Raw genomic sequence first — 19290 nt, 5'->3', positions numbered from 1 at the left:
TCAGGAACGGCTTGTACCTAACTGATACAGTCACACACACGAGACGGGAAATACATAAAAATATTATTGAAAAGCATTTTCTACACTGGTTTTACATGAGGTCTGGGACCTTCATTAAACCCAATACTTATCTGCTGTACAAATACAGCCAAAAAGGCTTTTATCATTTTATTTACTGGTTCATGTGACGCCATACTTCCTAGTTAGAGCGGTGATGATGACTTTGAAATAGATCGACTTCTGTGACCTTGTTCTGACATAAATGCATCCCACAACATTCATTCATTTGATCACATGGTTCAGTGTACATTTCCCAACCTCTCATCATTACTTTACTTTGCACTTTTCTAAGAACCCAAACTAACAATATTGTTTTGACAAATAAAACAAACCTACTCATTTCAGCAGCTTTATTACATTTACTTTGGATGAAAGTTGTTCTTCAGAACATGTGTTTTCAGACACTGCCTTTTGAATCCTCCCACTTTTTTGTGGAGTAGTTGATTATTATTATGAAAACACGGCATTTGTTTCAACACAGAAACTGTTATTTACATTCAGACCCAAATAAATCAATACAATTACTTTAAACCATTATGTATTATTCCATTTGTTAAGTACACATAATACCATAGTTACATATCTTAACATGTTGCTAAAGCTCAGCGGGTTCTTGATGAAAACGGTGATATTCTACCACAGTGTGAAATACAGGTAACATCACATCTAAGTGGCTGTTAATGAAACACAACATAGTGAGAAGACACTGTCACACGTGGCTAATTCCAAGTATATACAACATTAAAGTGTGTGTAAAGCGATATAAATACAAAATGTGGCCAAATGTTTCAAAATTAGGTTTCAAACTGTGTAACATTCAGCAACATTGACAGGTGAATGTCGCTGTTTGTACAGAAGATATTCAACAGAGAGCTGGTTTAGCTACAGTCCTGCTCTCTGTCTCCCCCTTTCTCTATCAGTGGTTGCTGCAGTTGTTTTTTTTTCACATGTTCTCAGCCAATATATAATGTGTGCTTTACACGCACTTTAAGAAAGTGATTGACACTTCTTAATATTTACACGATTGCTCTACACTGCCTCTTGATCTGAGGCCTTTTCGGGTTCATCTGAAGAGTTAATGACTGTCCTTTGCTGCTCATCACTTTCGACAGCTGCTGGTTCTTCTTTTCCACAAGCCTCCTCACCAACAATGACAGTCTGAATATCAGTCTGTAACATATCCATCTCAGAAGTGATCTTGGTCTCAGAGCTTGGAGCCAGAATTGTTTGTGAAACAGCCGTTTCAAGGACAGATGACGTGGAAACAGACGGGATCACTGAGACCGATGACAGTGTACCATCAGAAACAGGAACTGAGAGAACAGAGGGCACAGAAAAAGAGGAGGAAGCCTCAGAGGACAAAGGGACGGGATGAGCCATAGTTACAGGTATGGAGAAGGGGACAGGGATAGCAGACCCGTCTATTGAAATGATATTGGTTCCTGTGGTGTCCGTGGTCATAATGGGTTGGATCTGTGTTCCGGACGACGCGTCAGTATGGATTACAGTGATACTCCCGAGGGCAGCGTGGCTGACCAGAGCGATGGTTCCATGACTTGCCCAATCAGATGGGAGTGTGACTGGCTCAACGGGTACCACAATAGAGTCACTGTTAGTTTGACCTGCAATATCGGCAACACCAGTGGCAGCATGAGCAACAGCCTCACCATCAGCACCAGCTGTAACATCAACAGCAGCAGCAGCATCATCAGAACCTGTGGCAACAGCACTTTTTCTCTCTGCACTCCTCTTCTCCCCTGCTCCTGCTTTTTCTGCCTTTCCTTTGGTGGGAGACTTTGGCTTCTTGTCCTCCACATTTCCCTTCAGCACCACCAGGTAGGTCTTCCAGGGAGCATCAGAGTCATGAGTCTGAATATCAAAAGAGACCAGGTTAGTTTCAAATCAGTCTGATTACTCAGCACAATTAAAGCTTGTCCACTGATTATTTAAAGGGTGGTAAACTTGACAGTTCAGTACCCACATAGTCATAGTTGACAATATCCTATCAGATAGAACAACCACAGTAGGAGAAGCACTGCTCACCATAGTGTGTCTGCGAAGGGTGGACATGTCTGTGAAGGTGCGGTTGCAAAGGCCACACATGTAGGGTTTCTCTCCTGTGTGAATGCGCTGGTGCCTCTGCAGGGCGTTGATCTGGGTGAACTGCTTATCACAGTCTTTACAGCTGTACGGACGCTCACCTAACAGTCATTCAAGAGGGAACACGTACACAAGTCACTACAACAGGATTGTGGACACTGAGGTTAAGAAAAATTTAAAGCAAATTTAAAACTTATTTCAGAGGGGAAAAGTGTCATTTATTCATGATAAGATTACCTGTATGTATTTTTAAATGCTGGTGAAGGGAATTTCTCTGAGCAAAACCTCGGCCACACTTCTCACACTTGTACGGTTTGAACCCAGTGTGGATGTTGGAGTGGTGCCTGAGGTATTCTTTAGACGCAAAGCTTTTCCCACAAGCCTCACACATGAATGGCTTCTCTCCTGCAAACAGGCAAAACAGAGAAACAACCACCTTTTTCAGTGTCTAGGATTCGTACATATTCTTGTTTAAAAGTCTTAGCTACACTGCATATTAATATGGAACATGTGAAAAATGTCTAATTGCTGCAATTTCATATTAGTCTCACCTGTGTGTGATCTCTTATGATAAGCCAACATGTGCTTCTGAGTGAACCGGGCATCGCACTCATCACATGCAAATGGCTTCTCTCCTGTGTGAGTCCTGCACATCGGGGAACACAGACGTTTAGGCCTTTTGTGTTTCAAACATTTGTACATTAACACGTGTTTTTGTGTGCATAAAAAACAACAGCCGTTGTTTCCAGGTTTCTCTGGCTCTCTATATTCGATTGGACAGACATAGACGATACAAGAACTTTCACTCAGGTCTTTAAGTGATCTTTCCATAGAGAGCTGCAGAAAGCTGCTGTCATTATTTGACTTCAGTACCTGCGATGCATCTTGAGCGCAGCATTCTGGCTGAACCTTGCATCACAGTCGGTGCACTGGAACGGCTTTGCACCCGTGTGTGTCCGCTCATGCAGCAGCAGGGCAGTTTTGGAGCTGAGTGCTTTTCCACACTCGGGGCAAACGTGATGCAGATTGTTACGCTCATGCACCTGAGAAACACGTGTCACTATAATTGCATATAAATATACTTGAATTTAACTGTAGTGATAGATATTTCATCAGTCCTCACTTGTCTCTGGTGCCGGACAACATCCTTCTTTCGTTTGAATGTCTTCGAGCAGGAGCCGCAGGAAAAAAGCCTCTCGCTGCTGTGGACGTGCTTTTCATGGATGTTTAAGTTGCTGCGGTTAGCAAAGGTCTGCAGGCAGGTCTCACAGCGATACACCACGTCTGCTTTCACTCCATGGTATGTACTGTCCAGGAAAGCAGTAACAGTTAACACACAAATGCAATAAAAGTATCATGATCACAAAGAATAGAATTGCTGGGTTGTTTTTAAACTTCTTGTACAAAGTGTGAACTTATTTTACAATAATTATGACTTCAGCTCTGCTAACACCACTCACACAGGGGGTGGTGTTTTACTTCATTCCCACCACTTTTTTCAGTGTTAATACAATCTTTTGAGGGTGGCAAATTCTATACAGCACCCGACAAAGCACTTTAAAAGGTCCAGATTTTATACGTACCTTTTTTTTTAGTGATTCAGGCAAGAGTCTTGATTTACAGAGGCTGCCATCTTGCGCTGCCATGTTTCTACAGCAGCTTGAACTGACAAAGAAGTGACATACTTTCCTGTTTGAGGTTACTATAGTTCCCTGATGCATTTGAGAAAAGAGCTATTAAGCAGATGAGTGCTCTCTTTGTTTAAATCTGCAGGGTCCCTGTTTGATGTCACAATTTTTTTTACACACTGGACCTTTAACAATTTGTTTTTTTTTACATCACTAACCATTGCAATATAAGAAAACATAGCATGAATGATGATAATGAGGTTATTACGATTGATTCAATGCTCTTGGAAGTTAGTCCTGTCATATATACCTGTGCTCTGTAAAGATCTGTAAATCAAGGAAATGTCCTACCTGATATGCTTCAAGTAGCTTCTCTCATAGTGGAAAGTACGTTGGCACTTGTTACACTCAAACTGGGCTTTAGATGTTCTTTTTAACTTCAGCTTGACCTCTCCTTCTTCGCCCTCTTCTCCTTCCTCCTGATTGTCTTCATCCAGGGATAATGAGGGCTGTTCAGAATCATCGTTTTGCACATCATCCTCATATTCCCAGTCTTCTGCATCAGGGACCATCATTTCCAGTGAAGACTCATCAACAGTCTCTGGCTGAGTCTCAACTTCAGTCCTGTCCTTCTCCTCTGGGTCTCCATCAGTGACTTGTTTTTCATTGTTAGAAGCCTGTTTTTTAGTTTGTAAATTCTTCTGCAGAACTTTGTCACCAACTGTCTTCTGTTTTTCTTTCCTCTGTTCATTTTTCACTGCTTTCAATCTTCTTGGAATTACTTTTTTCTCAGAGCTCAATGGAGAGAGCTGCAGCTTATGTGACAAGCTTACGGGTTGTCTTTTCGTTTTCTTTTTCTTGCCACCCTCTACTTCACATTGATCAACATTTGATTCTGATTTTTTTCTTTTAGGTTTTTGTGCAATTCCAGCACTCATGGCCTCACCACAAACCTCCGTCAAAGCCTTACAATCCAACAACTGTGCCATGGCTTGAACTTCTACGATCTTATCTCTAACGATTTCAACTCTGCCAGTGTACACAAACTCCAGGAATTTGGAGAAATTGTCAGAGTGCATGTTTGACAGTAATAGTTTGTCCTGGACTGCATCCTGAGAGAGAAGGACTTTCTTGAAGTAGCCACTGGATGCAGCCAGCACCACCTGGTGAGCCTGAAACTCCTGCACTTCTCCCTGGAAGTCCACCTGCACTGTGACATCACTCAAGTGTCCCTGCAGCCTCAGCTGGTGCAGAGAGGACAGGATGTTTTCATGGTGTGACTTGGAGGTGAGCTGGACCAATTTGATCCCCATCACTTATTTGTGCTGCTAACAAAAACAGAAAGTGACATTCAATTATTTGCACATAAAACCAATCCCAGAGGAACAACCAACCCACAGTAAAAAGGACTACATTTTAAAGATCAGGTTGATTTAAAAACTGCTCAAATGATGTACAAATCTAAACACAAACACCTAAGAGTATACAAGAGTTGTAACCAAGGGAAAACCCATGTGACCTGAGGAATAGGCTAATTTAATAAACAACTAGTGATAACTAACACCAAATAATATTGTCAAAAATATTCAAAAATAAGCCATTGGATAATGAACATGACTATATCTATACATACATTTGTGTAGAATCATTTTTCATCTTTCCACTTAAAATGACTGTACACAAAATAATGCAGATATTTTCTGTTTCAATTTAATTTAAATGTTTATTTTTTTACTGTTATGTAGCAGATTTTGTATATTCTTGTCCTTTAATTTTTGATTTATGTTTTTAACTTGATGTCTGGATCCATTCATTCTTTCAGATCCATTTATTTTAGAAACACATAAGAACTTGTTACGTGGGTCTGCGTGGAAGATGCAGTACGGCATACATTTTTGTGGCGCTCTCATGTTACTGCCCCACCGAGCAGCTAATGATTAGCTTTACGCTTGGAGAGCATAAAACGACCTCTGTGACGTGAGTACATCTTAAATAAATAACACCCCCTGAGTCTAAAGCTTACAGTCACTAATGACTTGATGTGATCTTTATGTGCTGTTGTCTTCATCATGCCCACAGCTAGGAATTAGTAAGTGCTAACAGCAGAATCACATACACAAAGCTAAACCGGCGAGGCGAACTGAAATTAACTGCAAAGATTCAGCGCAGCAACTTACAGGATAGACATAAATATAGCACCATGTGCACTGAACACTGTACAAGGACGAACACAACAACGCGAAGCAAGTTTTTCTTACCGTAAGCTTGCTAAAATGGCAGCCCTACACAAATGCTCTGTGCGGCGGAAGGTATTTCCTGTAGAAATCGCTCCCCACACATCCGGTGCTGGATGGCTGACTTGAAATCAGTGCTTCATCTTCATGGTATATTCAATGTACGAGTAGCCGAATCCAACAACTGGCCCTGGGTCCGTTTTTTTTGACTATACGCGCATAACGTTAACAACCTTGAAAAATAGCGCCTCTGATTAATGTTTAACGTTACACCTGAAGCTTTTACGGTTAGCTCACTAGTACACAACACTTGAAGAAAAACTTTATTTGTTTGGCTTTGCCTTTAGTCTCTGCATTGTCAATTCCAGCATCACATTACTGCATTACTGTTAAACTATTAGTATTTAATGTCTCAAATAATGTTACCGTAAAGAGAAGCTGTGTGTTCATTGGTGCACTACCACCTTATGTCCACGGGGAGGTGCTATTGTACAGAGAGACACGACAGGATGTGGTGGTGGCGGCGGCGGTGTTTTGGACTGAATGGTAGTAATTGAATTCACATTCTTTGGCATTATCCGTTGTCGAATCGATTAATTAACTATAACAGATAGTTCAATTGAGTTGTAATTTTCATTAGGTATTAACGTGTTTGTTTTTACTCATTAAAACCTAATTGTAGTCGTGGTTCTGCGCGAATGGCTGTCGTCCAAACGTGCTAAAAGATTAATGTTAATCCATTTACAGACCAACATGAATCATTTACAGAAATGAAAAACGCATGCTGTCATTCCGACGGTGTATGGAAAGGTACTTGTAGATTCACTGGGGTGCAGGTCTGCAGCTGCCAGAGGAATTGTTTTCCCCCCTTCCAGAGGAAATCCATATACCTTACATTTGTCTTAATGAATTCTGCAAGCTAGCAATCTCCTCTGTTCCGGTGACTCATGCTGCTCCAGAGCGACACAGATTTCAGCCCTGACCTGGAACACTGTGTTCGTCTGTCTTTTATTACATTACTGCAACACACACACACAACAATAGCTCACCAAACATACAGCTGGTCCTTTGTGACACATCTTTATATGCTGTGACTTGATGTGCTCATGGGAATCACAAGTATTTGCATAATCATTATTATGGCGTGAAGTATGGTAAATGAGCCCGGGCGTTTAATGAAATATAGAATTTGCAAATGAATGCGACAAGTCATACAAATTGATTCTTAGTTTCCATTAGGACAACTCACGGCACGACTGAGATCACGACTGGAGAAGGAAAATATTTTTCATTCTGGCAGGGGCATTTCTCGTGTTATTTTTCACAGGATTCCGTCTGCATGTTATTAAAATTATAGTCAATGTGTGAAGCTGTTCTAGTAAAATGCCACAATAGCAGCTCCATTGTAGGCAGTTATGATTGGCTGACATTTGCTCTCTTTTTTTATGTGCAGCAAAATTGTAATGTATGTGAAAAGTTCAACGGCTACAGACTCAGAGCAGTGTCAGTGGTTGTTTGTGGTTTGTGCATGTCACCACTGGTTGACTCGTGTAATCAAAAGAGGATGAACAAACGGTATGCCGCATCACTGAAATAACAAAAGGTCAAACAGTCATTTCAATCTACTTTCAGCAGTGATACTGCCTGACCATTTACGTTACTCCAGGGCATTCTGTCTTATTCAAACATGAGCTGGAGAGAGAAAATGGATGTCACATTACTGTAGTCGAGGGTGTGGGCATCACAAGGCAGTCCAGCAGCACACTCACTTCACACAGATTCATCATCACGTTGTCAGTGAAATGGATGAGGTGCAGATACTTGCAGAAAGGTGATGGGCTGAGCAAACAAAACGCTTTGCTGACGATGGGTCATGTTTACTCTCTCCTCCACAGGACTGAAAATATCAGTCCTGACGTTCCACGGTGCACAAACAGCATTACAACACGAGCAGTGTGTGTGTGTGTGTGTGAGAGAGAGTATAATTCACAACTGGGGCTGATTTGAATTTTGAGGCTGCAATGTACACAGTAAAAAGCAAAAAGAATTCGGGAGTTTGGTGGCGATGGGTCGTAGCTCGGTTTGGTTTGTGTGCTGGATCGTGCAAACACTAATTTGGATGCAGTGAGGGTAAGTCAGTCAGTCTGTGTCCTTGCAGGACCTCTCCACTGCTCCTTAACAGGGCTGACTCACAGTCACAGCAGATGAACTTAACTATCAATGGTAAACACTTGAACATTACTTGGAAGTGCAGGCCCAGGGATAACCGCAGCATTCTCTTTGTGCTTACCCACACAGCCACACAACTGATGCCAGACCAATCAAAAATAAGTCCAGGTCCGTATTTGTGGTGTCCTTTTTGTCTCTTCCCCTCCAGTCAGTTAACTCAGTTAAGAGAAAACATGTTTCATGAACTGTTTTGTAAATCCTCTATGATCCTCAGGCATCAATACTTCATTTAAATCAAGAGCATACTTTTACTCTGACAAAGGGAAACATTTCATAGATGTTATACAGATTTGTTTCGGCAGTGTTTTAAATGGACGTGGACTTCATCCAAAGGAACTGGGCAGGAGTCAAATATCGTACATGTTTGTGTAGTCTTGTCAAGGCCAAGGGGCTTGTGCCAGGCTGCACACAGCAGTCCAGACCTGTCTGTGGTCGTCTCTCCTCCATGCTGACAACCCCGCCCCCTTCCCCTTCCTTTTTACTGGTTGAATGCCACACCACATTCAGCCTATCCAGAATATTGTTGGAACCACTAAAACCTCACAGTAACATCAGACAGAAGAAACCAATGATTCACAAAAATTGTGGAAGCCTCTTTGGGCGATCGTTTCGAAATGTTCTTCTTGGCTGAGGGAAAGCATGTTTACTTAAAGAGCCGGCCTCACACATGATCAGATATGGTCATGGCGTAAGAAGGCAACAAAAGGTCACAGTCTTGTGCTCGTGACTCCAGTGACCTGCCACTTTGGTCCAAACTGAACATTGTTGTTTTTAGAGATATCACAATTGTTATTTTCCATAACATAGGTTTATGATTAGTGCTTTAAAAATGACTTACTCACTTACACGGCACTAAAGATATGACGTGTGACTTTTCTGCAGTAAAATATCTAATAATAATGTTTGCATGACCCTTTAAACCCATAGAAATATATATCTATTCAGTGTAAAGTTTCATTGTTATCGCCTTTTAAAGACGTCCCCTGCTTTATCTGTCTCGGCTCTATCATTGGTGGTCAAAACAACAATTCCCATGATCCCACACTGCTTCCAGACATCATCAAACTAAGTCTTATGTTGTTGTTATGATTGGGGAAACCCCTAGCGGCAGAAATGACAAACTGTGTGTTGAACGGTAAATATCAAATGTTAGCATGTAATCATGCACAACTAGTAACATGGCGTACAGAGTAAACATTACACCTGCCAGTCCTTTTTTGCCGCAGTGTATTGTCACAATAACTTAACCCGCATGCAGTAAATATAGGGCAAAGATAAAAAACCCGTGAATGGTATTTGCCGCATCCCCCTCAAACATACTCCATCTCCACCAAACAGAGATGTTTTTCTTCTTGTGTCTGACTGTTCGGAAAATACTTTCCTTTCATTGATGAAAAGATATACGGCATTCAGAGATGAAATTACTTTCCAAATGGCCTCTGACTCACCATCTCTATTCCCAGTGCTCTCTCACACCCTCCCTTCCTCTCTTCCTCCCTCCCTCCCCCCTTCCCTCCCTCACCTCCCCCTCCACCTTCACTTGTCCTTGTGAATGTTCTACTGTATCTATTGTAACTGTATACACCACTTAGCACTTCAGACAGCAGACAAACCAGCTCAAGGACAACCACTCACTCCTGCGATGCTCATAAATAGACCATTTGTGCAGGCTTACCAATCACCTTACCCACCGAGCCTGCGTGGGTACTTATGGACACTGAGTAGGTTGCACCAAAATAGATCTCTGCTGCTGTTGTGTGAGGGTGTATTCAGCCTGTAGTGAGAAAGACCAGCTTTCAATGGGGAGAATGGTTGTTGTGCTTTTTTGTTGTTATTAACAATAATGACTCACAAAGTCTGTCTCTTTATAGCGTGTGATTTGTTACTTGGGTTTGCACACCAAAACAGGTGGTGTCACCTCCTCAGAGTTTCCCAGCATGCAATTCTTCCCCCCGACTGCGTGGGACAGGACCATCAGCACATTCCTGGAGAGCTCGACCCCAGAAGCAACAATTCCTCCTTCCTCTCTTCCCTCCCTTCCTTCCTGTCGCCCTCTTGTCCTCTCCTTTGCTTCCGAGGATTGCATCACTTGTCTGCCTCCTGGCCTCCTCTGCTGCTCAGACCCTTTAATCACATATGGCACACACACACACACACACACACACACTAGACAGAAGGCATCCTCGTCAGTTCTTATGCTGGTTTCGTGGCTTCAGATGGAATTTAATGGTTAGTTTGAGCAGGGGGTTGAGGAAGTTGCCCTCCAAAGACTCGGCTCCTCTCGTTCGCTGTCTCCAATCTCTTTGTTCCGTTTCCTCGGTACCCCGCCCCACACCCACACCCTACTCCTATACCAAGTCGCCCTCAAGGTCAGAAATATCCCGCGGTTTAGGTTTGATCCCCTTAGATTTGTCCTTGCTCTCTCTGTCTCTGCCTTCGTTTTTGTCTTTCTTGTGTCTCGCTCAGACACATGCACACTTTGTGTAAGCACACTGCACTACTCAAAGCATTCTCATACAGGAAACACATGCTGGGATCAGCATGGGCCAGTCTGTGTGACTTGCCATTGCACACACACACACACACACACATATGCATGCTGCCTTCAGGGGTCAACAGGCTTACCGGATATGTAACATTTGTGAAAGAATGTGAAAAAAAAAAACCATCACAGTTCTCTAAGCTGATGTTGTCATTGCTGAAGACCTTATCTGTCTTCAATCCAGTGGTTCAGAGACACTAAATAAAAGAGAATGATCCTTGACTCCTTCCCATGGAGTCACAGTCAGTGGACTGCACTGGCCACAGCCAGGTTAACCCTGTTCCTCTGGCTTCTCTGAGTTGTGTAACATGGCAGCAATCCAGCACTTGTGCAATAGCAAGGACCTTGGCTGGCTGAAAGAATGCCAGCTCCACCAGTCATCCTTTCATATCTGTGGGTGGATGGAGGAAAACCAAGTCTTGCCCAATTAAAGCCTTGATCCTGAGGCATTCTTGTTTGAGCATCAATCACGCGAACACAGACGTTTTCAACAATGTGAAATTTTTTCATAAACTTAATCCGCACATCCTCCAGATGTGCACTCAGGATTGTCCTGCTGGTGTGTCTGGCCCATGTGTAGGAACAGGAGCCTTGTTAATCACAGTTCTGTGTCCAAGTGATACTTTGACGAGGAAGCAGAAGAAGGACTCTCCCTGTAAAATAAACCACAAATAGTTCTCGAGAAACACTGCACCCTGCTGTTCGGTTTTGGCTTGTTGACACAACGGCTCAAGACAGATTGTTTTTCAAATATGCAAGCCGTTGTCAAATATACAGTGTCAAATTAACTTTGGAGTAGCCTACGGTCTGTGTTTTTTCATACTGCATTTGTCCATTTTCCTTGGGTAGTTTCCCAGAAGTGCAGGAAACCACAGACATGAAAATACCTGTGAAATGAAGCCCAACCATACAGGCAACTGGCTCAACCCACATCATGTATCGTGCCTGTGGACATACAGTGACATGGCAGGAGTGTTTTTAATTACTCTCATGAAGGTTTGTGCATTTGTCACGGTTTAGTGTTTCAAATGTGCTGTGAACGTCTAATTTCTGCAGCCACAGTTATTGCTGCACAAACGGAGATAAAACACAATTTGACATTGGGAGGTGTTGTGCTGTATCCAGACCTTGAAGTAAGATCTTGAATGTTGACTTATATTCTCTCCTTTTTTTTTTTCTTAAAGAAAAACCAGGATAATCACAAAATCCTGATAATCCAAGGAAACACTGCTTTGCTTTAAGAGCCACCAATATCCTTTCATGTGAATCCTTCTCTCCCTCAACATCCTTTGGAAAAAGTCCATAAATGGAGAGAAGGGAGAGGGAAAAGAGTGAGGGGGGGTGTTTGGCGGGGGTAGATCTGACAGGCTGTTCCAGCAGTAAGACCCATGACTGACACATTTACTGTGGAACAAGACAAGTATGTGAGTGTGTGAGAGGTATAGACACGGGGAGTGAGAGGAGAGGATGGAAATAATGGCAGTCACAGAGAGAAAGTGGAAACGCTTTTTTTTGTCAGCTGAGTGAAGTCACAGGACCAAACCTCCCGTTCACTAATTTCATTGCCTCCTGGCTGGGAGTTTTAGAGTCATGTGAGCAGACTTCTTTACAGTCTAACTGTAAAGCCATGCCACAGACACACACACACACACCAGCGTGCTCATTTGATCTGATGCCATGGAAGTGGCCTTCACTTTGAGACACTGTGCATCCATATTTTGGAGATAACGGGCATTTCTTCTGTGTGGCAGAGTGCGAGATGAGTGGAGCACGGAGGAGACTGTCATGAGGAGAGGAGAGTGATTCATTGGGTATCTCTGTAATTGAATGATCCAGCATTTATCGTGGGCATGATGGTGAGATCATCGCCCGCATTAGACCTGGAGCTGGGCCTCAGGACAGTAATCTCGTGTGCACACATTAAAAGGATCATATCAGCGCTTTTGCATGTCTTAGCTTATTAACTACAATCGGCAAATTCTTCACACTGCTGCCATTTTTCAAAGAAGACTATAAGTGTTTAAGTGTTAAGTGATTAATCTCCTTCTTACAGGCTGCCACTGTTTCCATTTATTTCAATACAGTGTGAAAGTCATTTAGCGGCGACGTGAAACCTCCTTGAAACAGGCAATCAATCACGGGGAAAACATTTTTTTTGTGTGTAAAGTCATGGAGTGTTCCTTTCATGCTAATTCACTCTCGTGGTGTTTGGCGGAGGCAACACGGTTTATATAACTTTTAATCAAATTAGCAAGCCTCCACATAAGCTTTGTCTTCCATCTAAATTCAAGTCAACACTGACAGACGCATATTTGCCTCGCCTCGAATAATCTGCTCTGCAGATTTGCATCAGCGGTCGTGTCTTAACTTTGCGACAGCTGTCAGTCATGTTAATGAAGCAACAGCACATTGCATTTCTAATTTTGGTTGTGTGTGTGTGTGTGTGTGTTGTTTGTAATGACAACTTTAGATAGTTGCACATTACTGTGACAGTGAATGATGTGTGGAAAAAATGAGTCATTTGTGTTACTAGATTGGTGTCTAGAAAGTATTTTTGCTCAGTGCAGCTTATGCACCGTAATACAGTGCAGCACAGACTGTCCTAACGTACGACTGCTAGAAACACTAATAAGGATGACAGTGCCACCAGTTGTTCTATGCGTCGTACGTGTTTTACCTTTGCACCAACATTCATTCATCGCAGACGGAGACACTGGACGCCAGGCGCTCGTTTAACTTTACACTTCATTAGTTTGTGTGTGTGTGTGTTGTCACAACACTGTGCATACACCGCGCTTGTGTAGCCGAGGCACAAGTGTGGGGGTCACCGTGACTTTGCCACGGCGGTGCAAATCAGTAAGTCACAGAAGAAGGTCCGTTTTTTTCACATTTGTCCAGCGAGTCTCACATCAGAGCACAGAGAAGCAATTTACCTCCTCAGCACTGCACAAAAGTAAACACACAAGCTGCAGTCATAACCTCAACTCCCTCCCTCCCTCCCTCCCTCTATACACCTCTCTCCTTTCCCCTCAAGCTGTGCGCATGAGTGATAAAAGGCACGAGGAAGGGAGAAAGACGACTAGGTACACAGGTAGATGGACAGAACGATCCAGTTTGCCTCATTAGAGAAAAGCACTGTGTTCCCGTTGAGCCTTGCAGAGATGGGTTGTCATGGAAATCAAGCGGCACTGTCACCGACTGATTCCGCGGGGTTCTTGTCTGTCTGTCTCTCCACATTTGTTCTTCATCAGGGACACTCGGATCACTGTTATTCTACACCACGAGGATATGACTCATTCACAATTTTGTTTTGTTTTTTTTGCATCTGGAGCAAAAAAAAGGGGCTGGAACCAGAATAATACACACGCAGACATACAATGAAGGGGCTTGGCACACACACACACACACACACACACCATCTCCAAATAATCTGCAGGCATTTGCAAACATGCACTGAAGTGTTGCATGAATGTTGAAATAAGTCTGAGAGCGTAGATACAAAGGTTTTTGCTCTTCTGCCTTCGACAGCACATGACAGATGTTCACCTCACCATGTAGTTCTCATTCCTGAGTGTTTATCTTCATGTCTCTCCGCTTTTGTGAGCCGGGCTGTTTCCTCTCATTATGCGTCAGGTAGATTATGTGCTTTAATCGCCCTTGAGTCTCACAGATCAGCTGATGTGCTCAATGTGTTTCCTGCTTATCTAGGCCACCAGATGTCAAAATCCAGGGCTTTGTGAAAAGCCAGAACAGTGTTCTCAGCACCAGGCAGCGAGAGGAGATGACTGATGTTGCGGGAGAATGCCAAACTTTGTAAGGAGAAGGCTGTCTGCGGATGGGGTTGTGAGAGGGGCACAGTCTCAGGTACACCAGGTGATTTTTATTTGAGTTGAAGATGGTATCTCAGCACACAAACACACACTCACGCACATACACAGAGGTTTGTGCAGCTACTCCTCTTGGGACACTGCACATTCATTCATTCATTCATTCATTCATTCATTCATTCATTCATTCATTCATTTATTTATTTATTTATTTAGACAGCCTAAAGAAAGATGACTTTAAACCTAACCAGTTAATACCTAATCTTAATCTAACCACAATTCAAATTATTAGCCCTAAACTGAATCAGTCCCCCCCAGGAATAAGAATCTGGCTCATTGTGACCAGGTTTTGGTCTCCATGGGGACTACTGGTCCTGACAAGGTCAGTGTTTGTGCCAGAGAAGGTCCTAAAGAGGTAACAAATACAAGAACACACACATGAATGCACACATGCATACACTCCGTCAAATGGACACTGACTACATATGGCTTAAGTACATTTTGCATTCCACATATGGAAGGAAGATAAAAAACGTGTTTGAGACATTTGATGTTGTCTCTGTGTTTGAGAGAAATGTCTTTAATCATTACAATCCCACTGCTGCAACATCACCAGTTACTCCTCCTCCTCCTTCTCCTCCTCCTCCTCCTCACTTTAAGTCCATGTGCTTTCAATGTTTATGCTCAAAGAATCCAGACTTTCAGTGGCTGGCTTTTAATCATTTTAGCAAGAATCCTTTAACAAGAAACTGAGGTATCATTATGGAATAAATTGTAAATCTTCACTATGCAATGTCTGCCGTAAATGAGACCACATTCCCATTAAGTCACAAAGCGGATGTCGGTTGTGGAGCTTCTGTTTTCCTGCTTGTCTTTGCTCAAAAAAGTACACCCAGATTTCCTCTGTCAGATCTTAAAAATGTAAAATTCTGAAACCTCTTATCAAGTCAAGTATCAGGTTCTGTTAAACTGATATGATAAGAAGTCACATATAGAATATTCCAGCTTCACTGAAAGTTATAATAAAGGATTTTCTGTCTCCTATATATGTATATATATATACATATATATGTATATATGTATATATACACATATATATATATATATATATATATATATATATATATATATGTATATGTATATATATAGCCTCTATGTATTCACTCAAGTCCTTTATTTATTTCTCTTTGCCGTTCATGTTACAGCACAGTGCTTCCCTCCGGGATTGTTCCACTAAGAATGTTTAATCTAATATTAAATCCGAGCTTTCCATTCATCTTTGAGGCAACATCAAAGATTGTTTATCATAAAGTGATAGAAGAAAAAAAAGAAAAATATTAATAGGACTCAGGGAATAGAAGTTCTCCATGCTCTTGACCTAATCAAGAAAAGCTGGAGCGCTGGAACGCACGCGTAGCTGTGCCACCCTGCAACTGCCTCTTTCCAGAACCATCTCCATCCATCTCCCAATACATTAAATTAACTAATGAGGTGTGAAACTGGCTGTTAAAATCACTGATTGGAAAGTGCAGGGCTGCTTCCATAACAGAGCAGCGTGTGAGATGTAAAGGCGGCTATTTTGCAGCCAACTGCAAATCAAACAGTTAACAAGAAAGTCGTGAGTCTTGTCTGAAGAGTCTTGGGCTCAGCGGTGCATAGATGATGAGTCCCCTGCCTAACTGCATTCACCAGTCAGTCAGTCAGTCAGTCAGCCGCTCCCTGGCAAACAAGCTGCCTGTGTATGACTCATCACATGGAGCATGTGATCCTTTTCTTAATGCACATACACACACACACAATGCCAGGGGCTTCCCTCACCAGCAAAATAGCACATGCATTCAATTCTTCACAGCCATAAAGAAAAGGGAAGCCCTTTGTGTTTAACTTTGTCTCTGTGCACACACACGTGTGTGTGTGCAAGTCTTTGTGCGGCAATGTCTGAGAGTGTGTTGATTTTCCCACAGGGCTACTGTCTGATGGATGACTCATATACGGATGGAGACCCCGAAGAAGACAGGCAGGTTGGTGATTCACCCTGCAAAAAAAAAAAGAAAAGAAAAGAAAAGATATGTGTGTATATATTGGTGTGTGCGTGCCCTGTGTTCATTTATTCTATGCATGTAAATGAATCGGTATGATCTGTGCACCCCTATACATATTTAGTGTACAGTATGTAGCCTGCTGGGTGTGCTCACTTTTCTGTAAACAAGCATAAATTAGCATCACAAGTGTACTGTATATGTGTGTGCGTGCACGTGTGCGTACATGTGTATGTACAGTATAGAGGACGTGTGTCCTATGGGTTACAGCTTGCTCTGCTTTGGGCTGTTTTTGTTTATCTTCCTTGCAGAGGGAGAGTCGCTATATGCATAATCAAAGACACGCCACAGGGAATTGTTGACTCCATCAATCCAGCGCGCAGGAGTGAGCTCCTCATTCCACACTGCGCAGCCCCAAACTCGCGCTCTTATCAGCCTGCTGAAACAATACAAAACGGCAACACAAAGGCAAGCATTGCCGGGTGCGCACGGATGTGACTGAAGTGATCTCATTATTTTCTTGTCAGATATGTCTACACCTTCAAGGCAGGAGAGGAACACTCTCATCAAAGATATCACAGGCTGAGGGGACCGCATTGATATTCCGGTGGCCACGTATCTGCATCTTTTTCTATTATTCAGAATATCTGAGGCTGCAATAGCATTACTGAATGATTCAATTTGATCATAAAAAAAAGAAACGCTTGGAAAGTGAAAAAGAATGATGAAGTAATCAAAAAAAAAAGGTGTGGGGGCGAGATTCTTCTGACACATTATAAGCCTTGCGTCAAAGGCAAAGGCATCATTTGAGCCTGCCGGAAATGATTAATATTAGAACAAGGAGAGATCAATAGAATCCCTTTGATGTGTTATGGCTGCACTGTGTATCCATCACGGCAGTTACAGGAGCGGGTCACAGAGGCCATAATGAGCGGCCGTCAGGTGAATGTGGCTGCGGTCACAGCCGTCAGAGTCTATCGTTTCACAGTGTGGTGATTGATCAGTGAGGCAGGATTCTTGGCTGATGATGAGGCAGTTATCTCATGGAGAGACATTAATCTTCTGCCATGATGAGGAGGCAGTGTAGGAGCGTGTGTGGGTGTCTTTTTGATAGGTGAACGCGGTGCTTGTTTATTCACATCAGCGTTGATGAGGATTTGTCAAGAAAAGAAAAGAGAAAAGGGAATACTGTGCCTTGGTGTGTCCCTCACATATACACTCACACACTCGCTTATTAACTCTCCCAAGGGTCACCTTGAGCTGCACAAATTGGCTTTGGTTGGTTGAGGTCTCAGTGGTTACAAATTAGTCAGGCACTGCATCCCTTTGAAGGTCTGAACTCGGCGCACTCTTCTAACTCTCTCTCCAAACATGATGCCTTTTCTGTAGTTTTCTTTTTGCAGCGCTCTCTTGTGTTCTCTTTTTTTTGCTATTAATCCCCCTCTCATTTATCAAATCTGTATCTGCTTCTCATTGTCACTTCATCTTTGTCTCCTCTCTCCCTTTGCTCACTTGCTCACTCACCCGCTTGCTTCCTCCTCACTGACGAGTGGAGAGGAAAGTTGTCCCGCGGTATCACTAAATGCAGCTGCTGTTCAAATACAGCTTCCCCTCTCCAAACCGCTATCCTCCCTCTGCCGTTTATGTGCATGCACAACTGCAGCTTTACGTATCGTCACAGTGAATAAGCTTGTTTGCGCGGCTGACACGCAGGAAATTTGGAAAGTGCTTTCATTTAGGAAGAATGATACTGCTGTCTCACCAAAGTAACTGAGACCATTAATTTCCTGCAGGCTACGCTGTCTGTGGAAACAAGCACTTGTTTAGTAACTGCCATCAGCATACATCCATATATCCACATGGAAACCTGGGAGTGTTGGAATAATGTAAAGTGTAAGTGCTGCAGTTAAATGGTACTTTATGCATGACAATGAGTATTAATTACAGCGAGAGAGTATTATTTAAACAGATTATAGATTTTGGCTTTGGTACTTTAATTAACAGCTTTGTTTACATTCTGTTCTCGTCAATGCAGTATTCTGTATTCTGTGTGTAATCTGGACTTGGTCCATTTTATCGATCGCATTTCCACAGTTCTCTAAGAACTCCTCCTTTGTTCTCTGTATTTGCACATTTGGATATTGAGCCGCTTAGTGCACGTTTTCCCGTTTCACCTCTACAATGTCACTTCCTATGCCGCTCAAAATTAAATATGGGCCATTTAGTGACCTATTAGTCCGGCACAGTGCACAAACATACAGCACTTAATCAACAACAATGCTCCACATCAGCGATTCCTGTGAATTCAATCTGGGTTATTTCTGCAACAAATATCCACATTTATTTAATGAATGGAATCAAATGTCAGCAAAAAGACCCAGGTTTGCAATGTGGACACTCTATATTAAATGTAGGTGTGTGTTGTCCCTGCGATGGACTGGTGACCTTTCACCCCATGTTACCAGGGATTGGCTCCAGTGGCCCTGTGACCCTCATGTGAAGGATAAAGCAGTAGACCAGGGGTCGGCAAGTAAATTCGGCTTTGGGCCAGTATTTTTCTCAGAAACTGAATACCGGGCCAAAACATCACAATTCACAATCAGACAAACCTGCCTTTTTCCTCGACCAACC

The 19290-nt window shown here is 42.6% G+C and overlaps 1 protein-coding gene and 1 long non-coding RNA gene across 3 annotated transcripts; one reads left to right on the top strand and one right to left on the bottom strand.

Moving 5' to 3' along the window:
• Positions 1–395: 395 nt before the first annotated feature.
• gzf1 (GDNF-inducible zinc finger protein 1) lies at positions 396–6126 on the bottom strand. Of its 2 annotated transcripts, none has more exons than XM_044049005.1 (8): positions 6047–6126; positions 4140–5116; positions 3284–3467; positions 3034–3203; positions 2712–2806; positions 2398–2565; positions 2104–2261; positions 396–1929 (listed from the first exon to the last, which is right to left on the bottom strand). In XM_044049005.1, exons 2-8 carry the CDS (start codon positions 5099–5101, stop codon positions 1090–1092), a joined length of 2577 nt encoding a protein of 858 aa, XP_043904940.1. In that variant the 5' UTR covers positions 5102–5116; positions 6047–6126; the 3' UTR covers positions 396–1089. The 2 variants fall into 2 exon arrangements, with proteins under 2 accessions (XP_043904940.1, XP_043904941.1); XM_044049006.1 differs by having other exon boundaries at positions 4140–5113; positions 6047–6124.
• LOC122783998 lies at positions 5659–18929 on the top strand. Its single transcript, XR_006362125.1, has 3 exons — positions 5659–5765; positions 14502–14657; positions 16585–18929. It is a non-coding gene; the product is annotated as an uncharacterized LOC122783998 (long non-coding RNA).
• Positions 18930–19290: the final 361 nt, after the last annotated feature.

The sequence above is a fragment of the Solea senegalensis genome, linkage group LG17, assembly GCF_019176455.1.
Source record: "Solea senegalensis isolate Sse05_10M linkage group LG17, IFAPA_SoseM_1, whole genome shotgun sequence".
NCBI lineage: Eukaryota > Metazoa > Chordata > Actinopteri > Pleuronectiformes > Soleidae > Solea > Solea senegalensis.
The sequence above is the reverse complement of the archived record's forward strand: the minus strand, read 5'-3'. Positions and strand labels throughout refer to the sequence as shown.

What these genes read in the sequence shown, in the direction of transcription:
- gzf1 (XM_044049005.1), bottom strand. Translation starts at nt 5,101, where the DNA reads ATGGGGATCAAATTGGTCCAGCTCACCTCCAAGTCACACCATGAAAAC. An exon ending in TTGTCCGGCACCAGAGACAA is followed by an intron (nt 3,204 to 3,283) that starts GTGAGGACTGAT and finishes CGTGTTTCTCAG; the next exon opens with GTGCATGAGCGTAACAATCT. An exon ending in TCATAAGAGATCACACACAG is followed by an intron (nt 2,566 to 2,711) that starts GTGAGACTAATA and finishes GCCTGTTTGCAG; the next exon opens with GAGAGAAGCCATTCATGTGT.